Source organism: Podarcis erhardii (assembly GCF_964252035.2).
Source record: "Podarcis erhardii genome assembly, chromosome: 13".
Classification (NCBI taxonomy): Eukaryota; Metazoa; Chordata; class Lepidosauria; order Squamata; family Lacertidae; genus Podarcis; species Podarcis erhardii.
In genome coordinates, this window is record NC_138502.1 from 36,850,434 (window position 1) to 36,873,379 (window position 22,946).

Consider the following 22,946-nt stretch of genomic DNA (forward strand, 5'->3'; position numbering starts at 1 on the left):
GCTGGCAGGCACCCTGAACATGAGCACTCCACACTGCAATGTTACATTATGCTATATTGATCAGCCTTGCCTTTTAGCCCAAAATTGGCTTCCAGCAGAGCTCGTAGCAATTAAAACACTGTACATACAGAATGCTGCTGGAGGAGCAGCAGTCCTCAGCTGGGTCTGCATCCAGGTGTGACAGAGCAATGTCTGACAGCTGATTCCTCATCCCCTGGTGGCCTCAGCGATGTGAGTTAGTAGCTAAGGGAGGTTCTAAGCTGCGGCTGGGGGGTTAATTGCTCACAGCCTTGCTAGATCAGACTAGTTCGGCATCCCCGTTTCCACCACCCACTAAGGGAAAGGTTATCACACACACTGCATGCAGAAAGAGTAATGTGTTGGGAGCGACCCACAGACACAAAGCAGGGACACTCATTGCTCATTGACCAAGGGAGACATACACACAAACGCACAACATCTGCACTGTGGAAGGAGCTGACAAAAGTGCCTACGCGGAGGTCACTTCCTGTTGAAACGTATTCTAAATGTGTGCAAATAAACACACACTCTTTATTGTTTATTTAAATGAATGACTGTTTTTCCCCTCCAGTTTTCTGAATTAATTTGCTTCATTAATTTGTTTGTTTTTGTTTATAATGATAATAATAAGTGATGTTTCTGTCCTTACTGTCTTGTTAAGCTGCCCAAGGACCGTAAACTTATGGTGAAGGTGTTGGGTGGGCAGTTATTCCACTCTCCCAAAAGAGAGTGAGAAATCCCAAATTTCATGTCATTGACATGAAATTTGCAATTGCTAATTTATACGAATAAGAATAAGAATAAGAATAAGAATATAAATTTTATTTATATCCCGCCCTCCCCAGCCGAAGCCGGGCTCAGGGCGGCTAACAACAATAAAACAGTACAAAAGTACAGCACAAACAACACTCTAAAATCATTCATTATAAAATTAATTAATACACAGACATTGGGAAAGAGCTGTTACCATTTGAATAGAAATACAAGACACCTCACTCTAGTGGAGAAAGAAGACTGTTGCCAGGTGATCTGTGTGCGTTTTTGGTCCAGGGGCTGACTGTTGATGGACAGTTTCAAGAACTTTATCCGGGTTCCTTTTCTTTAAACCAGGTTTGGATTGGACAGCACTTGAAAGTGAGGATGCTTTCAAAAAGAGGGCATTTTCCAGACAGAGCTTCAAACAGAGGACCTTCTTCTGTAGCCACCCAATGAAAGTGTGTGATATAAATATATGTAGGTTAAGTAAATGAGGGGTAGCGGAAAACCCCACAGATAATGAATATATTTTAAACTTTTGTTCTTGTTAGAAAAAAGCTAACCAAAACGGAATAAATTAATCCAGATTTATGCTGGCCAGGTGACAACCCCAACATAACACAGTTCTCTCTCGCAATCCAACTTGGGTGAGGCTTTGGCCTGGCCTGCTTTTCGCATCTGGATTGAATTAGACATTCCGGCTTCTGGCTGGCTGGAGTTCTGTCCCTCCCTCCCCCCATTTCTGCCCCAACCATCGCCTGAGTGAGCCTGAAATCCAAGAGAGAAAGAGGGAAAAGAAGGAGAGAGAGAGATCCAGTACGTTCTTGAGTTCATTGGGTGGGAGATTCGGGATAACTGACCTCTCGCCCTCCCCCAGCAACGCCGGTTTCATTTGTACGCCAAGTCCTGGTTGGAGAGAGACAGCGTCATGGAGATTTGGCCTCTGATGCAGCTGCTACTCTTGGGGTTGCTGCTGGGGGCGGCTCAGGGACAGAGGGATGAGCTCAGCTCTGAGGAGGAAAGAAGAGCCCTGATGCTGAAGGTGAGAAACTCTCCACCCCATCTCCTAACACACAGACAAATACAGGGGCAGCATAGACAGTGGTCTGGGCCAGGGGACTCCAGGTTGGGGGGGAGAGAGGCAGCTGCCATGATGGAAACAGCGTGTGAGTGCAAACCATACATTTAAACCACACAACCCCTCAAAGAATCCTGGGAACTGTAGTTTACAGAGCTACAGTTCCCAGCACCTTTAACAAATTACAGTCCTCAGGATTGCTTGTGGGGAAGGGATGTATGATAATTATAAAAAGGTAAAGGGACTCCTGACCATTAGGTCCAGGTGTGGGCGATTCTGGGGTTGCGGCGCTCATCTCACTTTATTGGCCGAGGGAGCCGGCGTACAGCTTCCGGGTCATGTGGCCAGCATGACTAAGCCACTTCTGGCGAACCAGAGCAGCGCACGGAAACGCCATTTACCTTCCCGCGAGAGTGGTACCTATTTATCTACTTGCACTTTGACGTGCTTTTGAACTGCTAGGTTGGCAGGAGCAGGGACCGAACAATGGGAGCTCACCCCGTCGCGGGGATTCGAACTGCCAACCTTCTGATCGGCAAGTCCTAGGCTCTGTGGTGTAACCCACAGTGCCACCCGCATCCCTATGATATGTATAGGGTTGCCATATGCCTGGTTTTTCTCGAACATGCCTGGGATTCCAAGGTTGAAATTACCATCCGGGGGGAATTTATAAAAATCGGGAAAATGTCTGGGTTTTCGCAAACAGGGGAGAAATGTTCAAAAACATTTTGTGTGCTTTCCCCCCAAAATCTCAACAACCTTTGGGGTGATTTCCCCAAAAAAACCTCAACAATTGTTTGTGTCCTTATTTTTTTACTTATTGAAATATGGCTACCCTAGATCCATACAGATCCTATGTTGCTTCCAGAATGTCCGGCCTGCCCTTATGCAAGATGCAAATGTTTCCCAGAATCCATTAGGCATCACCAAAAGGATACGGGGGGGTTCTCATGCCCTGCTCCCCACTGCAATCTGTCAAACAATCAATTTATGGCTTTGCTTCAGGCAGCAAAATGTGTTGGACTGGGAAATGAACAAAGGAAAGTGAAGCCCTGTGTAGACATTAAGGCTTCATGCACACCAAATGTTTAAACCCCCCCCCCCAAGAATCCTGAGACCTGTAGTTTGTTAAGGGTGCTGAAAATTGTAGCTCTGTGGGCGGGGGGGGGGGGTTAAAACTGCAGTTCCCAGGATTCTTTGGGTGGATGAAGGAAACATGCCTTTTGGTATATGGCGTGTATGCAGCCCCAGTGAACACATATGGGATGGAGTGGGACCCACCATCAACCTCGCTCTCAACTGCTATGTGGGAATGCTACATTCAGACATGACGATTATTGCATTCATTTCCCTGGTTGTCTCCAAGAATCTGTTGTTACACCATTCTGGAAACTGCAGCTCTGTGAGGGGGAATAGGGGCCTCCTAAAAACTCTCAGCACCCTTAACAAACTACAGCTCCCAGAATTCTTTGGGGGACCGAAGAGGACAGGCTTTCACAAAACTTGCATATGCTAATTTATATGTCTAGATGCAAATAATTACTGTAATTGAAATAAAAATACAGTCCACCTTGTCGTCGTGGGGAAAACTGTGGCCAAGTGACCACTGTGCCTGCTAGGTCTGCTGTCAGTGATAACAGACCCAACCAGTGTCCCTATTTTCCAGGGACTGTCCTGGACTAACAGAAGCTGCCCTGGTTTCTGATTTGATTCTGGAACGTCCCACTTTTCCTTAGGACACCCCTATTTCCCCTTATGTTGGAGGGTAGGGAGTTATGTGACACCCCCCCCCCCAAGCCAATGAGATAAGAAACTGTACAACCATTAGAAGACATCTGAAGACAGCCCTATATAGAGAAGTTTTTTAAAACAAAGTTTAATGTTTTATTATGTTTTTATATATGTTGGAAGCTGCCCAGAGTGGCTGGGGCAACCCAGTCAGATGGACAGGGTATAGATAATAAAATTATCTTTACCTAGATAATAAAATTATTATTATTATGGAATAGGATGTCCCTATTTTCATCAGAGAAATGTTGGAGGGTATCTGATAACAGTTGACGGGCAAACTTCAAGGCCACTGCTGCACAGTTCTTTATGCTTATACCGGACCTGACAGTCCTTCAAACAGAGGACAGTTTTAAAAGAGACAGTTCTCTGACAGCTTTCAAATAGAGGTCTGCCCTCTGTAAAATTGGACACGTGGCCACTCCAGTTGCGTAATGTTTAGACGCCTGCTCTGTGTTTTTTTCTTAGACATACTAGGATCTGGGGCAGTTCCAGCCTCCAACCCAAACATATTACTTAAGACACACACACACACACTCTCTCTCTCTCTCTCTTTCCAAGCTAGACCTACTCAGGCAGCCAGGAAAAAATCCGGTAGGTCTGACTGTACATGCATGTTCCTACTCAAGTAATTTATACAAAACTCTTCGTTTGCCCTGAACGCCTCTCTTGGGTCCCTGATCTGAATAATCTTACAGCTTGGATTCTGTCCTCTCCCATCCAGCCCTACAGCCATTGAACTCAGTCTGCTCTCACCACACGGACTCTTATTTCCTTTTGGCAGAGGAGTTGAGGCCTCTGTCTTACGCATCTGAAATTCGTGCGCTTAACAGGCCCTGGGAAATCCAGGGCAGGATGATAGGAACAGGATGACCTCACCTGTGCTGTGATGTCGAAACAAAAAACACAAAAAACCCCACACTGGGTGTTTGCATGCTTTTTCCTTCTTAAAGGGATATTTCGATTTGAGCAAGGCTTTGTGTTTTGCTTGATTGCCAGCTGACCAGATGCCATCGAGCTGCTGCGTTCTTGTGGCTGAGGTCTGGAACAAAGCCTGGATTTCTGAATCCTCTTGGACGCTAAAACATGGAACTCTTTTAGAAGCAGCAACCAAGTTTTGGGACTTGGCTTAGCATCTTCCGTGGATGGCCAAGTCAAAGCTTAGTGATTATCTAGTGTGCATTTGCGATCTCACTGTTTGCTCTGCCTGTTTCCGTCTGTTTCTTTTACTTAATATCTTGACAAACATAGCTGTTTAAGCATCTCTAAAGCAGGAGTTCCCAAACTTTACTGGGCCAAGGGTCCATAAAATTATCCCAGCACCCCCTACCCTATAAAAAGCATTATTCAGAAAAGCAGTATGCATGATTCATTAAGGGAGATAATCAGAGAATCGTAGAATTGTAGAGGTGGAAGGGACCACAAGGATCATCTAGTCCAACCTCCTACAATGCAGAAATATTTTGCCCGATGTGGGGCTCAAGAGATTAACTGTGAGATTAGCAGTCCCATGCTCCACCGACTGAGCTTTCTGAAACTGAGAACCGCAACAATTAATTGCACATTTATTCAAACTCCAATCAAAACTATTTAATTTAATTAATTTTACAAAACGGATTAACTTGGTCCAGCGATACCAGGTTTTCAATGACTGATATAGCCATTTACACCTCCAGCATCCTCCTGTCACCCCCTTGCCTCTTAGAGGACCCCCCCCCGGGAATCCCACAACCCCCCCAGGGGGGCAGTACCACCCACATTGAAAACCACTGATCTAAAGTTTTGCCTGGGTGGTTTCTGAGGTTCCACCTAATGCTCCTTCCATGCGTCGAATGCCCTCTCTAGTTACACTTCCTCCTGTTTTAAGGAACATAAGAAACTGCCTTATACCTAGTCAGAACAAGGGTCCACATAGCTCAGTATTGTTGACACTTGTTGTTGTTTAGTCGTTTAGTCGTGTCCGACTCTTCGTGACCCCATGGACCAGAGCACGCCATGCACTCCTGTCTTCCACTGCCTCCCGCAGTTTGGTCAGACTCATGTTTGTAGCTTCGAGAACACTGTCCAACCATCTTGTCCTCTGCCGTCCCCTTCTCCTTGTGCCCTCCATCTTTCCCAACATCAGGGTCTTTTCCAGGGAGTCTTCTCTTCTCATGAGGTGGCCAAAGTATTGGAGCCTCAGCTTCACGATCTGTCCTTCCAGTGAGCACTCAGGGCTGATTTCCCTAAGAATGGATACGTTTGATCTTCTTGCAGTCCATGGGACTCTCAAGAGTCTCCTCCAGCACCATAATTCAAAAGCATCAATTCTTTGGCGATCAGCCTTCTTGATGGTCCAGCTCTCACTTCCATACATCACTACTGGGAAAACCATGGCTTTAACTATACGGACCTTTGTTGGCAAGGTGATGTCTCTGCTTTTTAAGACGCTGTCTAGGTTTGCCATCGCCTTTCTCCCAAGGAGCAGGTGTCTTTTAATTTCGTAACTGCTGTCACCATCTGCAGTGATCATGGAGCCCAAGAAAGTAAAATCTCTCACTGCCTCCATTTCTTCCCCTTCTATTTGCCAGGAGGTGATGGGACCATTGTTGACACTAGCAGTGGCTTTTCAGGATTTCAGAAAGGGAACATTCCCAGTCACACCTGGAGTTCTTGGGGAATTGAACCAGGGACATATCACATGTCTTTTCTCTGAGCAATAGCCCTTTCCTACTTGTTACCTCCCAACCTGACTGTAGCCTATCTGCCTCCAGCTTTGCTGTCAGCCTGGGGCTGCAAAAATCTGCAAGAGGTGGCCAGTGGCTTGCATTCTACAGGGTTATTATGCAGGCTTGTACTACTAGATCCATGTTTCTCAAACGTGGGGCCCCAGCAGTTGTTGGAAGTTCTGATTTGATCCCAGAATGTCCTGGTTTTCCTTAGGACGTCCACATTTTCATTGGAGCAATCATAGAATTGTAGAGTTGGAAGGGACCCCAAGTGACATCGAGTCCAAACCACTGCAATGCAGGAATAATGTTGGGGGGTAAGGAGTTATGCAAACCCTGAGCCAAGGAGATAAGTAACTATACAGCCTTTAGAAGACACCTGAAGGCAAGACACCTGTATAGGGAAGTTTTTTTTTTAATGTTTCGTGTTTCATTACATTTTCAAATATGTTGGAGGCCGCCCAGAGAGACTGGGGCAACCCAAACAGATGGGTGGAGTATTAATAATAATAATAATAATCGGCACATCCCTCTTTTCATTGGAAAAATGTTTGAGGGTGTGCAAACACCCCTTTCTGTCTTCCATTCTGGTAGGCAAAGCAGAGCTCAGACAAAAACACTTATTTAGTCGTGTCTTCGTGACCCCCTGGACCAGAGCACACCAGGCACTCCTGTCTTCCACTGCCTCCCGCGGTTTGGTCAAACTCATGCTGGTAGCTTCGAGAACACTGTCCAACCATCTCGTCTTCTGTTGTCCCCTTCTCCTTGTGGCCTCAATCTTTCCCAGCATCAGGGTCTTTTCCAGGGAGTCTTGTCTTCTCATGAGGTGTCCAAAGTATTGGAGCCTCAGCTTCAGGATCTGTCCTTCCAGTGAGCACTCAGGGCTGATTTCCTTCAGAATGGATAGGTTTGATCTTCTTGCAGTCCATGGGACTTTCAAGAATCTCCTCCAGCACCATAATTCAAAAGCATCAATTCTTTGGCGATCAGCCTTCTTTATGGTCCAGCTCTTACTTCCATACATCACTACTGGGAAAACCATAGCTTTAACTATACGGACCTTTGTCGGCAAGGTGATGTATCTGCTTTTTAAGATGCTGTCTAGGTTTGTCATCGCTTTGCTCCCAAGAAGCAAGCATCTTTTAATTTCGTGACTGCTGTCACCATCAGCGGTAATCATAGAACCCAAGAAAGTAAAATCTCTCACTGCCTCCATTTCTTCCCCTTCTATTTGCCAGGAGGTGATGGGACCAGTGGCCATGATCTTAGTTTTCTGATGTTGAGCTTCAGACCATATTTTGCGCTCTCCTCTTTCACCCTCATTAAAAGGTTCTTTAATTCCTCCTCACTTTCTGCCATCAAGGTCGTGTCATCTGCATATCTGAGGTTGTTAATGTTTCTTCCGGCAATCTTAATTCCGTCTTGGGATTCATCCAGTCCAGCCTTTCACATGATGAATTCTGCATATAAGTTAAATAAGTGGGGAGACAATATACAGCCTTGTTGTACTCCTTTCCCAATTTTGAACCAATCAGTTGTTCCAGGTGCAAATCAATCAGAACTGGTGAGGGGTGTGGCTTGGGAGGGTGTATGGCTTCGGAAGAGTCCAGAGGAGCTAGGCAGAGAGACCTGGAGGGCAGCATTTGTTCTCCCATCCCTGAGCCTGAGGATGCCTGTTCCTATTTAACCCTCCTCATCTATCCTCCCCTTTTCCCAGCACCTGCAAGAGGTTCTGGAGCTCTCAGAAACAACCGGAGAGGAGTCTGCACAGGAGATCACCCTAACTGAGGTGGGGGACCCAGCTGGCAAGGAGATCTTAGACGAAAATGCAGAGGAGGAGGAACCCGTAGAAGAGCCTCCTCGTACCACACAGCTGTCACCAACCACAGCACCCCCGGCTCAGCAGGAGGAAGAGGATGACTTCACCTATGTGTGTGAGTAACACAAAGCACTCAGGTCCCCGTTCCTTTTAAAAAGGTGATGTTCCCCGCCTTGCAGTTTCACAACCCCAGTTAACATAATGAGAATCCTCTTCTAGCTGGCTTTGAAGGGAGATTTCTTAAAAGAATGGAAGATAGATCTATCGATTTCTGCTAGCCGTGGTGGAGCCCTCCAGGCTTGGGAGCAGTGTATGGTAGTTCTCTTTGGGCCCCATCTGCACTACAGATTTAAAGTTTTATTATGTTTTTAGTTTTATTATGTTTGTATATGTGCTGGAAGCTGCCCAGGGTGGCTGGGGAAACCCAGCCAGGTGGGTGGAGTATTGCTGTTGTTGCTGCAGTATCATGCCACTTTAAACAGCCATGGCTTCCTCCGAAGGCAGTCCCACAATTGCACCTCCCCTCGAAATTCCCTGCTCTTGGTCTAGACCAGTGTTTCCCAAACCTGGGTCTACAGCTTTTTTTGGACTACAATTGCCATCATCCTTGACCGCTGGTCCTGCTTAAACAGCTCAGGATCGTGATACCTCAAGGACCGCCTGTCTCCATATGAACTTAGCCAGATCCTGATATCATCCTTGAGGCCCTTCTAAGTGTGCCTCCTCCACGAGTGGTCCAGAGCTTGGCAACACGAGAACGGGGCCTTCTCTGCAGTGGCTCCTTGCTTGTGGAATGCTGTCTCCTGGGAGGTTCTCCTGGCGCCTTCATTATACATCTTTAGGCACACCAGGCGAAAACGTTCCTCTTCAACCAGGCCTTTGGCTGATTGATCTGATGTGTTGTGGAAGGGGCATTTTTGGATTGTGTTTGTTCTTCTTTTTATGACGTATTTTGTGTTTATTATATTGCAAATTTATGTTGTGAACCACCCTGAGATCTACGAGTAGCATACAAATTTAACAAACAAACAAACAAACAAACAAGGTGATCTGTGGATGTTGTTAGACTATAACTCCCATAATCTTTTACCGGTTCCATGCTGGCTGGGGCTGATAGGCTCCGCATTGTCTATCCTCGTAGCCTTCACAGCTCCTTTACAGCTCATAGGCTCTCTATTTTTAATAGGATTGTTTGTTCGTTTGTTTGGAATCTCTCTGGAGTTGTTGGGCTTACTCTAGGGAGGCCCAAGTTCGAATCCCAGCTCAGCCATGAGCCGATTTGAAAACTGCTATTGTGCCCTCCCTTAGCAGTCATTCTGAGCAAGCTCAACATACCCTGTTTCTCGAGCCTTCCCTCGCCTGTCGTCCCATGCTGCCAAATGATGTATCTTCCACTCTTTTCTGAAGCCACTGCTTTCTGCTTGTCCTCAGGCACAGAAGCCAATTACATCTAACTCCAATCAATTCCTAACATAAATCCTGATTTCTTGGGTCTTGGCTGGAAGCAACAGTAAACCCTACCCATCAATGACTTCCTTTCACTTTATAAAAACCTCTGCTTTTGGCTGGAGAAGGAGGAGGAGGGGGGGGAATCACCCTTTGCTGCACTGCCAGGAATACCCCCAACCTCTCTAGAATTCTAATATTCACAATGGCAATCAAAAGTTTAGGCACAGCGGTAAGAGCAATCTCTCCTGCCAGCAAGCATCCCACAGGGAAGTAAGTGCTAAGATTATTTATTTATTTGAAGTATTTTTATCCTGCTTTCCAAGCCAAAAAAGAGTCCCAGAGCAACTAACGTAAGATCTGTTAAGACAAGGCAGTCTTCTGCCAGCTGAGTTTACAAGAGACATGACACAAAAGGAAAAAGGGATGGTGAGGGGAGAGGAAAACAAGCGCGCTCCGTTTTTAAGGCACCCGTTGACCAGGCTGCATAGTGGTTGTCATACTGACCAGTTGCAATGGAAAGAATTCAGGGACAGGAGGAGCCAAAGGGAGCTGTCAGCTGAGACAGTGGGGTGGCCCTGCTTCCTGTCTCTCCGCCTCCTCCTGCAGCCAGATGGAATGGCTGCTACGAAATGATTGAGAGGAGACCCATGGAGCTGGAATCTCAGTAGAGCTGATGGCACGAGCCCATCGGTTTTGCATTGCTGGATTCAGACCAGCATTTGGTGTCCTGCAAAAACCACTAGCCAGTTGCCTCTGGCAGTTAACCAGAATAGCATAGTGGCAGATAGCATTCCTTTGGGAATTAAAAGTATATGGCCTAGTGAGACAGACTATTTGTCTATCTAGTCCAGTACTGTATTCACTTACGGGCAGCAGCAGTGCAAGGTCTAAGAAAGTAAAATAATAATAATAATCATGCTCATCACCTGTTACCTGAGATCTTTTTAACTGGTTACGAAATGTTGTGCATATCCCTGATGTCAAGTGCGAATGGCAAGTGCCTACAATTTTGGCACTGGGCACTGGGCACTTCTAAAGACAGACCTACAGTTCACATATGGACAAAACTCTGAAGACGGTTTCGTACAGGGAAAAACAGCTACACGAGGGAGGGAGGTTGGAGTGGGGCAGTCCCCACCCATCACTTTTTGCTCTATGGTGCCCTTACCCCAAACCATTCTTACACATGAGGGGCTCCCAAGCCCTTGCAAATACGTGTTGTGGTGAAAGGGTTAATCACTCCCCACTTCCCCACCCTAAATCATCTCTCTCCCCCTCCTTACTCATCTCTGAAGCTTTTCCCTAGAAGAAACAAGGTTTATGTTGCACACGTAATTCAGAGCGACAGTTCTCCTTCCTTAAAATTCAGAGCGACAGCTATCCTTCACATCACAAATAATTGGCTGTTGTAAATTTCGCTTGAAGCGCAGCATCGCTGGTACTCCTTTAGGGCCAAAGTACCCAGGATGGAAAGCTGTGTGTAACTTTGCCCTGGCATTTTTTAAAAGGAAAAGCACACAGGGGAGCCTGGAATCTTGAGGAAAAGAAGTGTGTGTGTGTGTGTGTGTGTGTGTGTGTGTGTGTGTGTGGAGCAGAGAGGGCAAAGGAGACTTCCCAACTATTTCCCCTCAGTCTGCACCTCTGCTCAAAAATTCCCTCCCCAGTTCCTCCTCTCCTGACTTCGATTTTTTTTAAAAAAATGTCTGGAGGGGAAAGGGTTAAGCACCCCCCATTTCCTGCTGAAGAGTCCAATCTTCCTGCCAGCTCTTTTCATTTATAACACTTACACACACACACACACACACACACACACACACACACACCCCACCACCACCACCAGCAGCAGGATAAAATTGCACACCTTGGTTGGTGTGCCATGTTTCATTTGGCCTTTGTTCTGGAAAAGGATTCTGGGAAAGCGCAATACTAGGGCTGGGGTGGGGGATCACCCAGCTACCTAGCACTGAGGTTCACAGAAATCTGATGTGGATTTTTCCATCCTTGGAAAGACAACATTTTTTTCCTCAGCATTAGGAGAGAAACCAGGGCGGGGTGGGGAACCCTGCCACCGTCGGTTCCATTGCTGGCGAGCTGTAGCTGTGAAAACCTTCGAGACTTAGTGGCTGAAATGAAAGTTACCATAGAAGTAAAACGTTCAAAGAAAGGAGACTGCGAATGATCACAGACGGTTTAAAAATAAAAATACAGAAGGCGCATCTTGGCTCTTTGTTCCCACTTCAATCGCACTTGGCTCAAGTCGAGCTAACTTGAGTTAAGCAGTTTCCTTCAACCATCAAGTAATCCAGGAATGCTTTTAACAAATAAATAAACGCGGAAGCTGAAGATGAATAAGGACTATATTTAGCACACTGGAGCACTCCCCATATATTATCTTAACAACCCTGCAAGGTAGGTTAGCATGATTATCCCCTATATTAAAAATGGGAGACAAAAAACTGGGTTGCAGGGAAGGAATCCTTTATATATTTAGGGTTTTTTTGTACACGTTTTGATTCTTCAGTTCAAGCTGTGATGGGGTGGGGTGGGTAACAGTGGGGGACATATTCTGTAGGGCAAATGGGGCACTGTCCTACCAACCACAGCCACCCACCACCTGGCTGCCTTCTTGCATAGATAATTAATAATAATAATAATAATAATAATAATAATAATAATAATAATAAATTATTTATACCCCGCCCTCCCCAGCCAAGGCTGGGCTCAGGGCAGCTAACAACCAATAATAACAAGTTGCAATACATCTTAAAAAAACTAGGTTACATACAACATTAAAACATTAAAATGCAGCCTCATCACAGGAGGGGAAAGGAAAAAAGAAAGAGGGGGAGGGAATCAAATTGACTCCAAGCCAAAGCCAGAACCAGTCCAGGGAGGGGCACTGCTTGTCAACCTACTTCTCCGAAACTGGAATTAGCTCTGTGTACTGTTGGGCTCCCTGAGTTCTGCCCTATCGTCCCAATGAGGACTAGCCGCTAAGGGTGGTGGAAGATAGGATGAAATCCCCCACTGCTTGACCAACGTGGCCATGTGTGTCCTACTTTACAGAGTCCTCTGTTTATAAGCCTGTCAGAGTACACGTCTCCATAGGAAGGTCTGTCCAGTCCAAGCCTGATGTAAAGAGAAAGAACCCTTAAAAGAAAGGAGACTGAGAGGGACATCGAGTTTGTCTATCAACAGTTAACAACTGGGCAACAGGCAGAACAGGTCCACAGGTCAGCTGGTTGCTGTCTTCCCCATTGATCTTTCCCTTTAAAGTGTAGGAAATATTCCTAAATTTGTGTATGGCCAGCTAAGCCAGGTGGGGTTACCAGATGAGGCTTTCCCTGCATGCCAGGACAGACTCCAGCAGATTGAGTGGGTGACACCAATCGTGGGTCCGATGGTCAAGAAGGTGGTTTCTGCACGTTCTGCAGAGGGAAGTGAAGGGCAGATGGGGCTCATCCACCTGGAAAGGGAGCCCATCTAGGAGAAGGTAAAACTCTGATCCCAAACCTCCGCTGTCTTGAGGGATGTATTTGGCAGCCCCACACAAGGTCTGAGGGACAGTGGACCGGCCCCCTGCTGAAAAAGTTTGCTGACCCTTGGTCTTTCCATTGCAAGCACCCCTTTTCACAGGAAGGATTTTCTGCCAGAGGAGGAAAGGGTTAAACCCCTCTCTGCCAGCCTGCCCTGATTGGCCTTTCCCCTTGATGCAATTTGCATTTTCTGAAAATTTGCACATGAAATGCAAAGGCATCTTTTAATGGCTGTGTCTAGTGTGCTGCCTCACACACATCAAACATACCCCTTTCTTGCCTGTGGTGTTGGCTGCCCTGATGAGTTCTTCCTTCCAATTGCCCCACATGCACACAGAGCCTATTCAAGGCCAGACACCCCTCGCCAGTTGACCACAACCACCTATATCCCTCCTACATCACCCACAGACCACCCTCTCTTATCTGTCTCTTGCACAGAGAGGCTTATACAGATGTGCTTGCACGCCCCCCCATAACCTAATCCTTAGAAGCTACCCAGTCTGCTCATTCCATTCCTTAGCTGAGCTGAACTGCCTGCATTTATAATTTGACCACAGCAAGAAACATGGCCCCATGATGTGATAATTTACTGTTTGTGTAGGGAGCAGAGCCGTGTTCTTAGCAGTAGGTAATTTTCTTTTAAAGAAACTCAACATAGGCAGTAAAGGCAGTCTCCAACTCAGAACAGTTTCTAACTTAGAATCATGGAGTTGGAAGGGACCCGAGGGTCATCTAGTCCAACCCCATGCAATGCAGGAATCTTTTGCCCAATGTGGGGATCGAACCCACAACCCTGAGAGTACGAGAGTGATGCTGTACCAACTATCTCCGTGGACTCAATGGGAAGCTGCTGTCACTTCAATTTGCTCTACTTCAAGGGTGGGGAAACTCCAGCCCTGAAGATGTTTTTGGATTAACCCCCATCAGCCCTAGACTCTGTGGCCAACAATCAGGGAAGATGGAAGCTGTAGGGCTGCCTTCTGGTGTCTCCTAAAGGTTGTCTAGTTACTTATCTCCTTGGCTCAGGGGCCGTATAAAGGTAAAGGTAAAGGGACCCCTGAGCATTAGGTCCAGTCGCGGACAACTCTGGGGTTGCGGCACTCATCTCACTTTATTGGCCAAGGGAGCTGGCGTACAGCTTCCGGGTCATGTGGCCAGCATGACTAAGCTGCTTCTGGCGAACCAGAGCAACTCATGGAAACGCCGTTTACCTTCCCGCCGGAGTGGTACCTATTTATCTACTTGCACTTTGACGTGCTTTCGAACTGCTAGGTTGGCAGGAGCAGGGACCGAGCAACGGGAGCTCACCCCGTGGTTTAACCCACAGTGCCACCTGCGTCCCTTTTCATGGGTTGTATAACTCCATACATTTCTCTGATGAAAAGTGGGACATCCTAAGGAAAAGTGGGACATTCCGGGATCAAATCAGAAACTGGGATGGCTTCTGTAAATCCGGCACTGTCCCTGGAAAATAGGGACATTGGGAGGGTTTGGCCTCTATAGAGAGGGTCTTACTTAAGAGAATGGTTATTGACATCCCTCTTGTTGGGGAGACAATAGAAGAGTGGGCCTTGTTTGGGGTGAAAGGGGCAAAGTCAAACTGTTGGAGAGTTACAGCGCCTGCTGTGGCTGTGGAGAGAGATATTGGAGAGATGTTTTATTGCAGGTGGGGCAAACAAAGGCATCTGTTTTTGCTGCTACAGGGGCATCATGGTAAGGTTTGGTCATTGCTGTGGGTCAGCCAGACAAAGGACACTAATGGGAAATTTGGCTGCTCCTTGTCTTGGAAAGCACCTTGGCTTGAACATACCTCTAAGTGATAAAGAGCCTCAAACTGCATTACCGCCTCCTTAAGAGTGTGCGCAAGGAGAATAGCAGAGAGATTGCATTGGATTTTCACTTTGCTAAGAGTCAATTTGGATTTTAGGGAACTGGTTGCTGGGTTGCAGTAAAAGTGTCTTTCCTTAGCAGTGCAGTGTGAACAGCCTCACAATTGCCAGGCAGTTTGCGCTGCCTATCGACAGACCATACTCTGGTTACAGTCTCTTCTATAGCTGCTGGGAAACCCATGCGTGTAGCTGCCATGAAAAAGGAAGGAAGGAAGGAAGGAAGGAAGGAAGGAAGGAAGGAAGGAAGGAAGGAGCAAACTCAGTGCTGAAGATCATTAGGGAAAGATAAAAGGTAAAGCTGCCAGTATCATATTGCCTTTACACAAATTGATCATGCAACCATGCTTGGAATAACGTGTCTAGTCTTGGTTGTTGCACCTCAAAAAGGATATTGTAGAGTTATATAAGGTGCAGAAGAGGACAATCAAGCATGGGTGAACAAAGGTGCCGTGACACCTGGGGTGGGGCATCGCTATGTAGAGCGCATGTGTGGCGTCGCTACGTACGACGCTTGCGCTGTACATAGCAACGCCGCACTTGCCACCGCCACTTCAGCACCGTATGGATGATGCCGGTATCCTCTGCTTGCGGCTATAGCGGTGATGGAGGGATCCCACCCCTGTCCGTATAGCGCTCGAGTGGCACCAGTGGCAAACCGCTATGTACAGCGCATGTGTGGCGTTGCTACGTACAGCACATGCATTCAACTTTGCTTGGGCCACCATGCGCAGGCTGGGGCGGCAGGGCAAGCACCTCGTGGGGTGCTGCCTTGTCACCCTCCCAGATGTGGAACCCGGGGCGCATCGCCCCCCGTTGCGACGCCACTGCAATCAACATGACCTGGAGGCTGGAGCATCTTGCCTATGTGAGGAAAGGAGACAGCATTTTGAGCATTTTTGCGGTTGTGTAGAGAAGAGGTGAGCAGAACAGTGGAAGGCATGTTGAATTTTTCACCTTTCAGATTTCAACAATGAGGGGTGCTAAAAAATTATAACATGACTTGGGAATCTAAAAGTTATCTTGCTTAAATTAATATAATTTCATTTTGCTTAGTACGTAAAATGTTTGTAAAACTGCACAGAAATAATTAGAAACGATTGCTAAGTATTTGTAGTCATATGGTATATGAATATTATTATAGAATCATTATTTAGCATTACCTGACATTTACAGGAGGTAACATTAAAATTTTCCAGAAGAGAGTTTATGTGCTTCTTCATCAAACGTAGACTTACAAAGCTAAATGTTGTGTAGTCGCAAAAAATAATAGATTTGAATTCCTCGGACACAAAAACATATTTTTAACACCCCTCAATGAAGACATTTGCAAAAGTTAAGCTTCGCCCCCTAAAATGACACACCCCAGGTGTATATCATTATGCAAGGTTTAGATTCTTGTAATCCTGGGGGTTGGACTAGGTGACACTTGGGGGCCCTTTGGACTTGCAATTCTACAATTCTGTGTAGAGAAAGTGGATGGGGAATAGTTTTCATTTCATAATATTAGACCCCAGTGACATCCAATGAAGTTGAAGAGATTCAGGACAAAAACAAGGAGGAACTTCTTTAAACGATACATAGTTAAACTATGGAATTCAGTCTCAGAGGTTGCAATGACTTCTTAGATTACATTGTTGTTGTTTAGTTGTTTAGTCGTGTCCGACTCTTCGTGACCCCATGGACCAGAGCACGCCAGGCACTCCTGTCTTCCACTGCCTCCCGCAGTTTGGTCAAACTCATGCTGGTAGCTTCGAGAACACTGTCCAACCATCTCTGCCGTCCCCTTCTCCTTGTGCCCTCCATCTTTTCCAATATCAGGGTCTTTTCCAGGGAGTCTTCTCTTCTCATGAGGTGGCCAAAGTATTGGAGCCTCAGCTTCACGATCTGTCCTTCCAGTGAGCACTCAGGGCTGATTTCCTTCAGAATGGATAGATTTGATCTTCTTGCAGTCCATGGGACTCTCAAGAGTCTCCTCCAGCACCATAATCCAACACCATAGATTACATAAAAGCGGGATAAAACAGATTCATGGAGAATCAATGGCCTTTAGTCATGACAGCATCATATGCTACTTCCAGAAGCAGAGGTCGTGCTCCTCTAAATGTTGTCTGCTGAGGATTTACCATGGGAGAGAGGTCTGTTGCTCTAGTGTGCTGTTTATGGGCTTCCCATGGGCATCTGGTTGGCAACTGTGAGAGCAGGTGGCCAGTGTGAAACATGGACAACTTATAAATGCCATCTCCAACTCCTCAAAAGATTCCGTCAACGGCATCTCCAAAAAATTTTACGCATCACTTGGGAAGACAGGCGAACTAATGCCAGTGTACTGGAAGAAGCAAAGATCACCAGTGTCGAAGCTATGATTCTTCAACATCTGCTTTGTTGGACTGGTCACATTGTTCAGATGCCTGATTATCATCTTCCAAAACAACTACTCAATTCAGAACTTAAAAATGGCAAGCGTAATGCTGGTGGTCAACAAAAGAGGTTTAAAGACTCTCTCAAGGCATATCTAAAAAAATGTTGTATGAAGACTGACAAATGGGAAACACTGGCCTGCAAGCACTCCAACTGGAGAACAGCCTTTACCAAAGGAGTCATGGGCTTTGAAGACGCTTGAACTCAGGACGGAAGGAAGAAACGCGCTAAGAGGAAGGCACGCTTGGCAAACCCTCACCATGATCAAATCCCGTCTGGAAACCTATGTCTCCACCATGGAAGGATGTGTGGATCCAGAATTGGCCTCCACAATCGCTTGCGGACTCCCTGTTAAGATCGTGTTCATGGAAGATAATCTTACTTGGCTATGAGTGATTGCCAAAGAAAAAGAGTCGTTAGAGTGTTGGACTAGGCCCCAGAAGTTTAGGGTTCAAATCTCCACATGGCCTTCAAGCTCATTGGGTGATTTGTTGTTGTTTTTAATTATTTATCATCTTCATTTTACAATAAGAACAATAAATAGTAATCAAATACCAAATACACATTTAATTTCGACTTCCCCCGCCCTTCCCATGGTTCACTTCATTATTTTCTTTTCCTCTACATATTCTAATTGATCTCTATCTTTTCATTTTCTATATCTGCATAGTTATTACTGCTGAATTTACTCCGTTTAACAGTACTCTGTTACTGTTAACCTTTTAATATGCTTATAATTTTGCAAATAATCTACAAAACATTCCTAATCTTCTTTAAATATCTCATTTGGGTGGTGTTGGGCCAGCCACTGTCTAATTTATGTCATAGGGTTATTCCGAGAATAAAATGTGGTGACCAGAATCTCATATACCACTTGAGCTTCTTGGGAGGAAAGGTGGGATATAAATAAAATAAAATATGCAGAACACTGGAACTTATGGGCTGGGCTGGGGAACCTGTGGCCTTCCAGAGGTTGCTAGGCTACAGCTCCCATCATCCCAGGCCATTGGCCATGCAGCCCAGGGCTGATAGGAGTTGGAGTCCAACAGCATCTAGAGAGACAGCTTCCCCACCTGTGAGATTATATCCTTACAAGAGCATTCCTCCTGTTCAGGGCTTCAGTTGAAACTCACCGGAATTGTCAGGTGGGCACCATTGCCATTACAAGAGAACAAGGGAGGCGTTCATGATGGGTTCCAGCACCTCTTTTGTAGAAATATAGCACTGTATCTGTTCCTCTGCTTCCAGACCCTTAAAATTTGCCTTTGTTTCTCCTCTTCGTCTTCCTCCTTCCTTGTTGTCCAAGCAGTCTCCCGCCTGAACAGCCTGGATGCAGCCGTCCACCGCCTCAATGTGCAGTTCCACCTCATGGACGTGAAGGTCTCCCAGTTTTCTCAAGGCCTGGCTGAACTGAAGGGGAGCGTGACGGAGGCTCACGAGTCGCTCGACTCCTTGAAAGAAGTCGCCACGCGCAACCAGAAAGAGCTCGGACGAATCGATGGTGAGGATAGGGGCAGGGAGGCAATGCCCATTGGGAGTGGTTAGGAAAACAGGGAGCAGCCCTATACTACCATTGATTCCATTCCCTGCAATGCAGGAATCTTTGGCCTAACGTGGTCCTCAAACCCACGACTCTGAAATGAAGAGTCTCATGTTCTACAGACTAAGCTATCTCTCCAGTAAAGTGTTTTTTGCTTTTGTTTTAAAGACAAAAGCGATCAGGAAGGCCAGCCACAGATCTCCAGCATCATGTCTGCTTCTGGCCCTCAGCTTACAAGGGCAGGAAGCGGCTAAAGGGCAATAACAGGCAGAGCCTTTGGAAATGCAAAGCCATGTTGAGAGCTGGATCGAGCGCCTGAGGCTGCCAGTTGCCAAATCCCTCCTTTAGCTCAAAAAGCTGTCGTTCTTTGGGTGTCAAGATTGTGTGGTGTGTGTGTGTATGTATGTGTGTCAGAGAGTCAGGATTTCATATACTGCTCAGAGCTGATGAAGCATAAGGATCAAAGCAAAGGTTATTCAGGGACAGAGGGGGATTGTTCGAATCCAGCACACTAAGCTCAGGTTGAGATGTGAGGGTGGAGGGGTTTCTCTCTCTTTATATTTCTATAATTTATTATTCTTATTTTTCAAACGTTTTCACATTGACCTTCAAATCAAACACACTATTTCCCACCCTCAGCTCTGCAGCGTTTTTACTCAAACCTTTTCTACTGCATTAGATCTTTATCTATCACAAAATTTCTCTGTTCTAATTATTTTGTCCTTTTCCCTCCTGCCCGCGATTTCATTTGACTGTAATTTTTTTTTAAAAAAAATAGGCCATGAAAGGCCTCCATTCTTCAGGATGGAGGCGTTTCTCAAGGCCATTCACCCTCTGTTGCCCCCATGTTCAGACTGCAGGCTTCTTGGGGCAGAGACCCATCTCCTTGCATTCCACTTGATGGAATCGCAAGCCATAGGTAGCAGCAGTTGCCGTTGTAACCATGACACTCTCTGCCCTATCCCAAGGTTGCTTGCGAGGCCGCCGGACCCACGCCAAATGCTTCCTGATCTTCAAGAACTTCGAGGTCTACGATGCATCACAAAAACTGTGCGAGCTCAGGGGAGGGAACCTGGCCATGCCAGCAGACGCCACCGAGCTGGCCTTCCTGCGCCGCTACCTCTATGACGCCTTCCAGCCTAACAACTGGCCTGTCTGGGTGGGCATCAACGACCGGCGCTCAGAAGGGCTGTGGCTCTTCGAGAACGGGCAGCGCGTGTCCGTCTTCGACTGGTACCGCGACTTCCTGGTGACTCAACCCAACGGCGGCGCCCGGGAGAACTGCGTGTCCCTCAGCTCAGACGACGGGAAATGGTGGGACAATGACTGCGAGCGGCGGATGTATTACGTCTGCGAGTACCGCCTCTAGGGGGGCGGCTGTCTCAGGTCCAGTCCCAGGTGCGCATGGTCGCCATAGGTATCCTTCCGCTTACAGTGCAATGGCTAACATGTCTGGGCTATGTGGGGCTACAACCTCTGGAAGGCAGTGTGCTCTGCCCCATTTTTCGCACCCCCAACCTTACCCCAAGGCACGCACCACACACTCTTACTGGTGGCTCTGTTAGCCAAAACATCCCACTTATTTTGTAGCCCCCACACCATAATAAAAAGCAACTTGCCCCCTCAGAGAGGAGGAAATGCTGTGTCTTGCAAACAGGAATTTTTCAAGTCCCTAGTGTCCCCCCCCCCCCCGAAAAAGAGGTGCCAGAACTCACCATGAACACTTCCCTCGTTCTCTTAAAATGGCAATGGAAATGTGCACAGGTTCCGGCTGCCAAAAATGCCCTGCATGTCCCAGAGTTTTGCTTTATCTACTGCATGGCGATTCGGCAATTGTAATTCTAACAGGATCTCTTGGGTACTAAAATGTTTTTAGGGGGCCTGGCATGCAACACACCTCAAAGTGAGGGTGGGGATTTTTTTGTTATTGGAATTGTGGCTATGTTCCCGAAACCTGTTCATGGGTCTAGTCAGAATTTATGTTATGAGGGGCAGGGCACCCACCCGTGTCATCATCCTCTGTCTGGTTCTGTCTTGCAGATTCAGAATGAAATGTCTCAACAACAGTTGTTTTTCGTGACTTTCTTTTGCCCCCAAGTGCTCAGAAATCTTTCTACAATTTCTACTTTTAGTTACATATTTTTACTTATTTACTTACCCCACTGGCTACCCCCATAAGCCTGTTGCACGCTTAAGACCATTCAGTTCCAGGTCGAGAAGCCATCATGCCTGGGAAAACGCAGCTCTCTCTCTCTCTCTCCACTCTGAGGGTCAAACTAAACATGGCGTTTGTCACGCAGTGTGGCCTTGGTGGCACGGCCAATTTTTCCGTGAAAAATAATTGGTGTGTTGGAGTCAGTGGCAGTGAACTGATGGTGGTAGTTAACTCTCTGCTCCCTCGTATGGATTGGGCCCTCTTGGGCCTACTCTTGAGTGAAAGAAAAGTTCCCATTTGACCAGAAGAGCAGTCCTAAGAGGAGAGTGTGCTCAATACTTTCCCAGGTCTGAACTGCATCCCTTCAAGCTACAATGAGGAGTGGGAACTTTGGGTACAAAATGGCTGCTTCAGAATTAAACAGACCTGCACAAATTCATTCACAGCTTATCTTGACGGCTCCTCTGCATCAACCCCTTTTCGAGCCCCCTCATAAATTCCTCAGCACGGCAAACCTTTATTCTGAAGCAATTATATTCATATATTTAAAACATCAGGGACAGCAGACCTACCCTATATAGGCAAAAATACTGACGGGTGACAAACTTGCTTTCAAATTCTCTGCTTCCCTCTGCACCCCAGACCTTTCTCGCAGCGCCATCCTAAGGACATTTACTCAGAAGTAAGCCCCACCAAGTTCAACAGGACATAATAATAATAATAATAATAATAATAATAATAATAATAATAATAATAATAATTTTTTATTATTATTTATACCCCGCCCATCTGGCTGGGTTTCCCCAGCCACTCTGGGCGGCTTCCAAAAGAATATTAAAATACTGTGATACATCAAACATTAAAAGCTTCCCTAAACAGGGCTGCCTTCAGATGTCTTCTAAAAGTCTGGTAGTTGTTGTTCTCTTTGACATCGGGTGGGAGGGCATTCCACAGCGCGGGTGCCACTACCGAGAAGGCCCTCTGCCTGGTTCCCTGTAACTTGGCTTCCTGCAGTGAGGGAACTGCCAGAAGGCCCTCGGAGCTGGACCTCTGTGTCTGGGTAGAACGATGGGGGTGGAGACCTTCAGGTATACTGGGCCGAGGCCGTTTAGGGCTTTAAAGGTCAGCACCAACAATTTGAATTGTGCTCGGAAACGTACATAGTGCCTAGCAAGTGAGTTTTAGGCCTAAGCGAGTTTAGGCTCATGTGTCTTATCACCCTATGTTGCTGGCCAGCTCTATGAGGGAGCTGGGCCTTCCTTTCTCCCCCCACTGAAGGATGTTTAGCAAGACACAAAGGTGAAATTCCTCACCGTGTGCCTCTTTCCCTCACTAGGGCCTATAAGCTGTCGCTGAGTGCACTTTAGGAGCTCAAAGAGGGGAATGCTAAAAACCTGAGGGCTCTGGCACCTGCAAAGTGTGGGCAGATGAGGGGAAAGCTGAGACGCCACATGAGAGAAGTTATAGGCTGAACTGTGGAGTCAGATGGCAATTTAAATTCACCGTTGCCAGTGGAGTTTTTCTCTTGTATGTAGCTCCCTTATACTGTGCCGCTTTCTAGGGCGGCCTCCACCATAAGGTGCTTTGAGATGATCACTGGTTAGCTCAGTTGGTTAGGAAGCGTGGTGCTGACAGAACGTCAAGGTTGCAGATTCGATCCCCCCATGGGACAGCTGCATATTCTTGCATTGCAGGGGATTATAGAATCGCATAGTTGGAAGGGACCCTGAGGATAATTTTTTCCCAACCCCCTACAATGCACGAATAGGCAGCTGTCCTATACAGAGAT

At 46.6% G+C, this 22,946-nt stretch overlaps 1 protein-coding gene across 1 annotated transcript; it reads left to right on the top strand.

Annotated features, from left to right (window-relative positions):
* The first annotated feature begins 1,552 nt into the window (after positions 1-1,552).
* On the top strand, positions 1,553-21,068 carry CLEC11A (C-type lectin domain containing 11A). Its single transcript, XM_081838176.1, has 4 exons — positions 1,553-1,819; positions 8,069-8,285; positions 18,772-18,963; positions 19,971-21,068. Exons 1-4 carry the CDS (start codon positions 1,706-1,708, stop codon positions 20,369-20,371), a joined length of 924 nt encoding a protein of 307 aa, XP_081694302.1. The 5' UTR covers positions 1,553-1,705; the 3' UTR covers positions 20,372-21,068.
* The last annotated feature ends 1,878 nt before the right edge of the window (positions 21,069-22,946 follow it).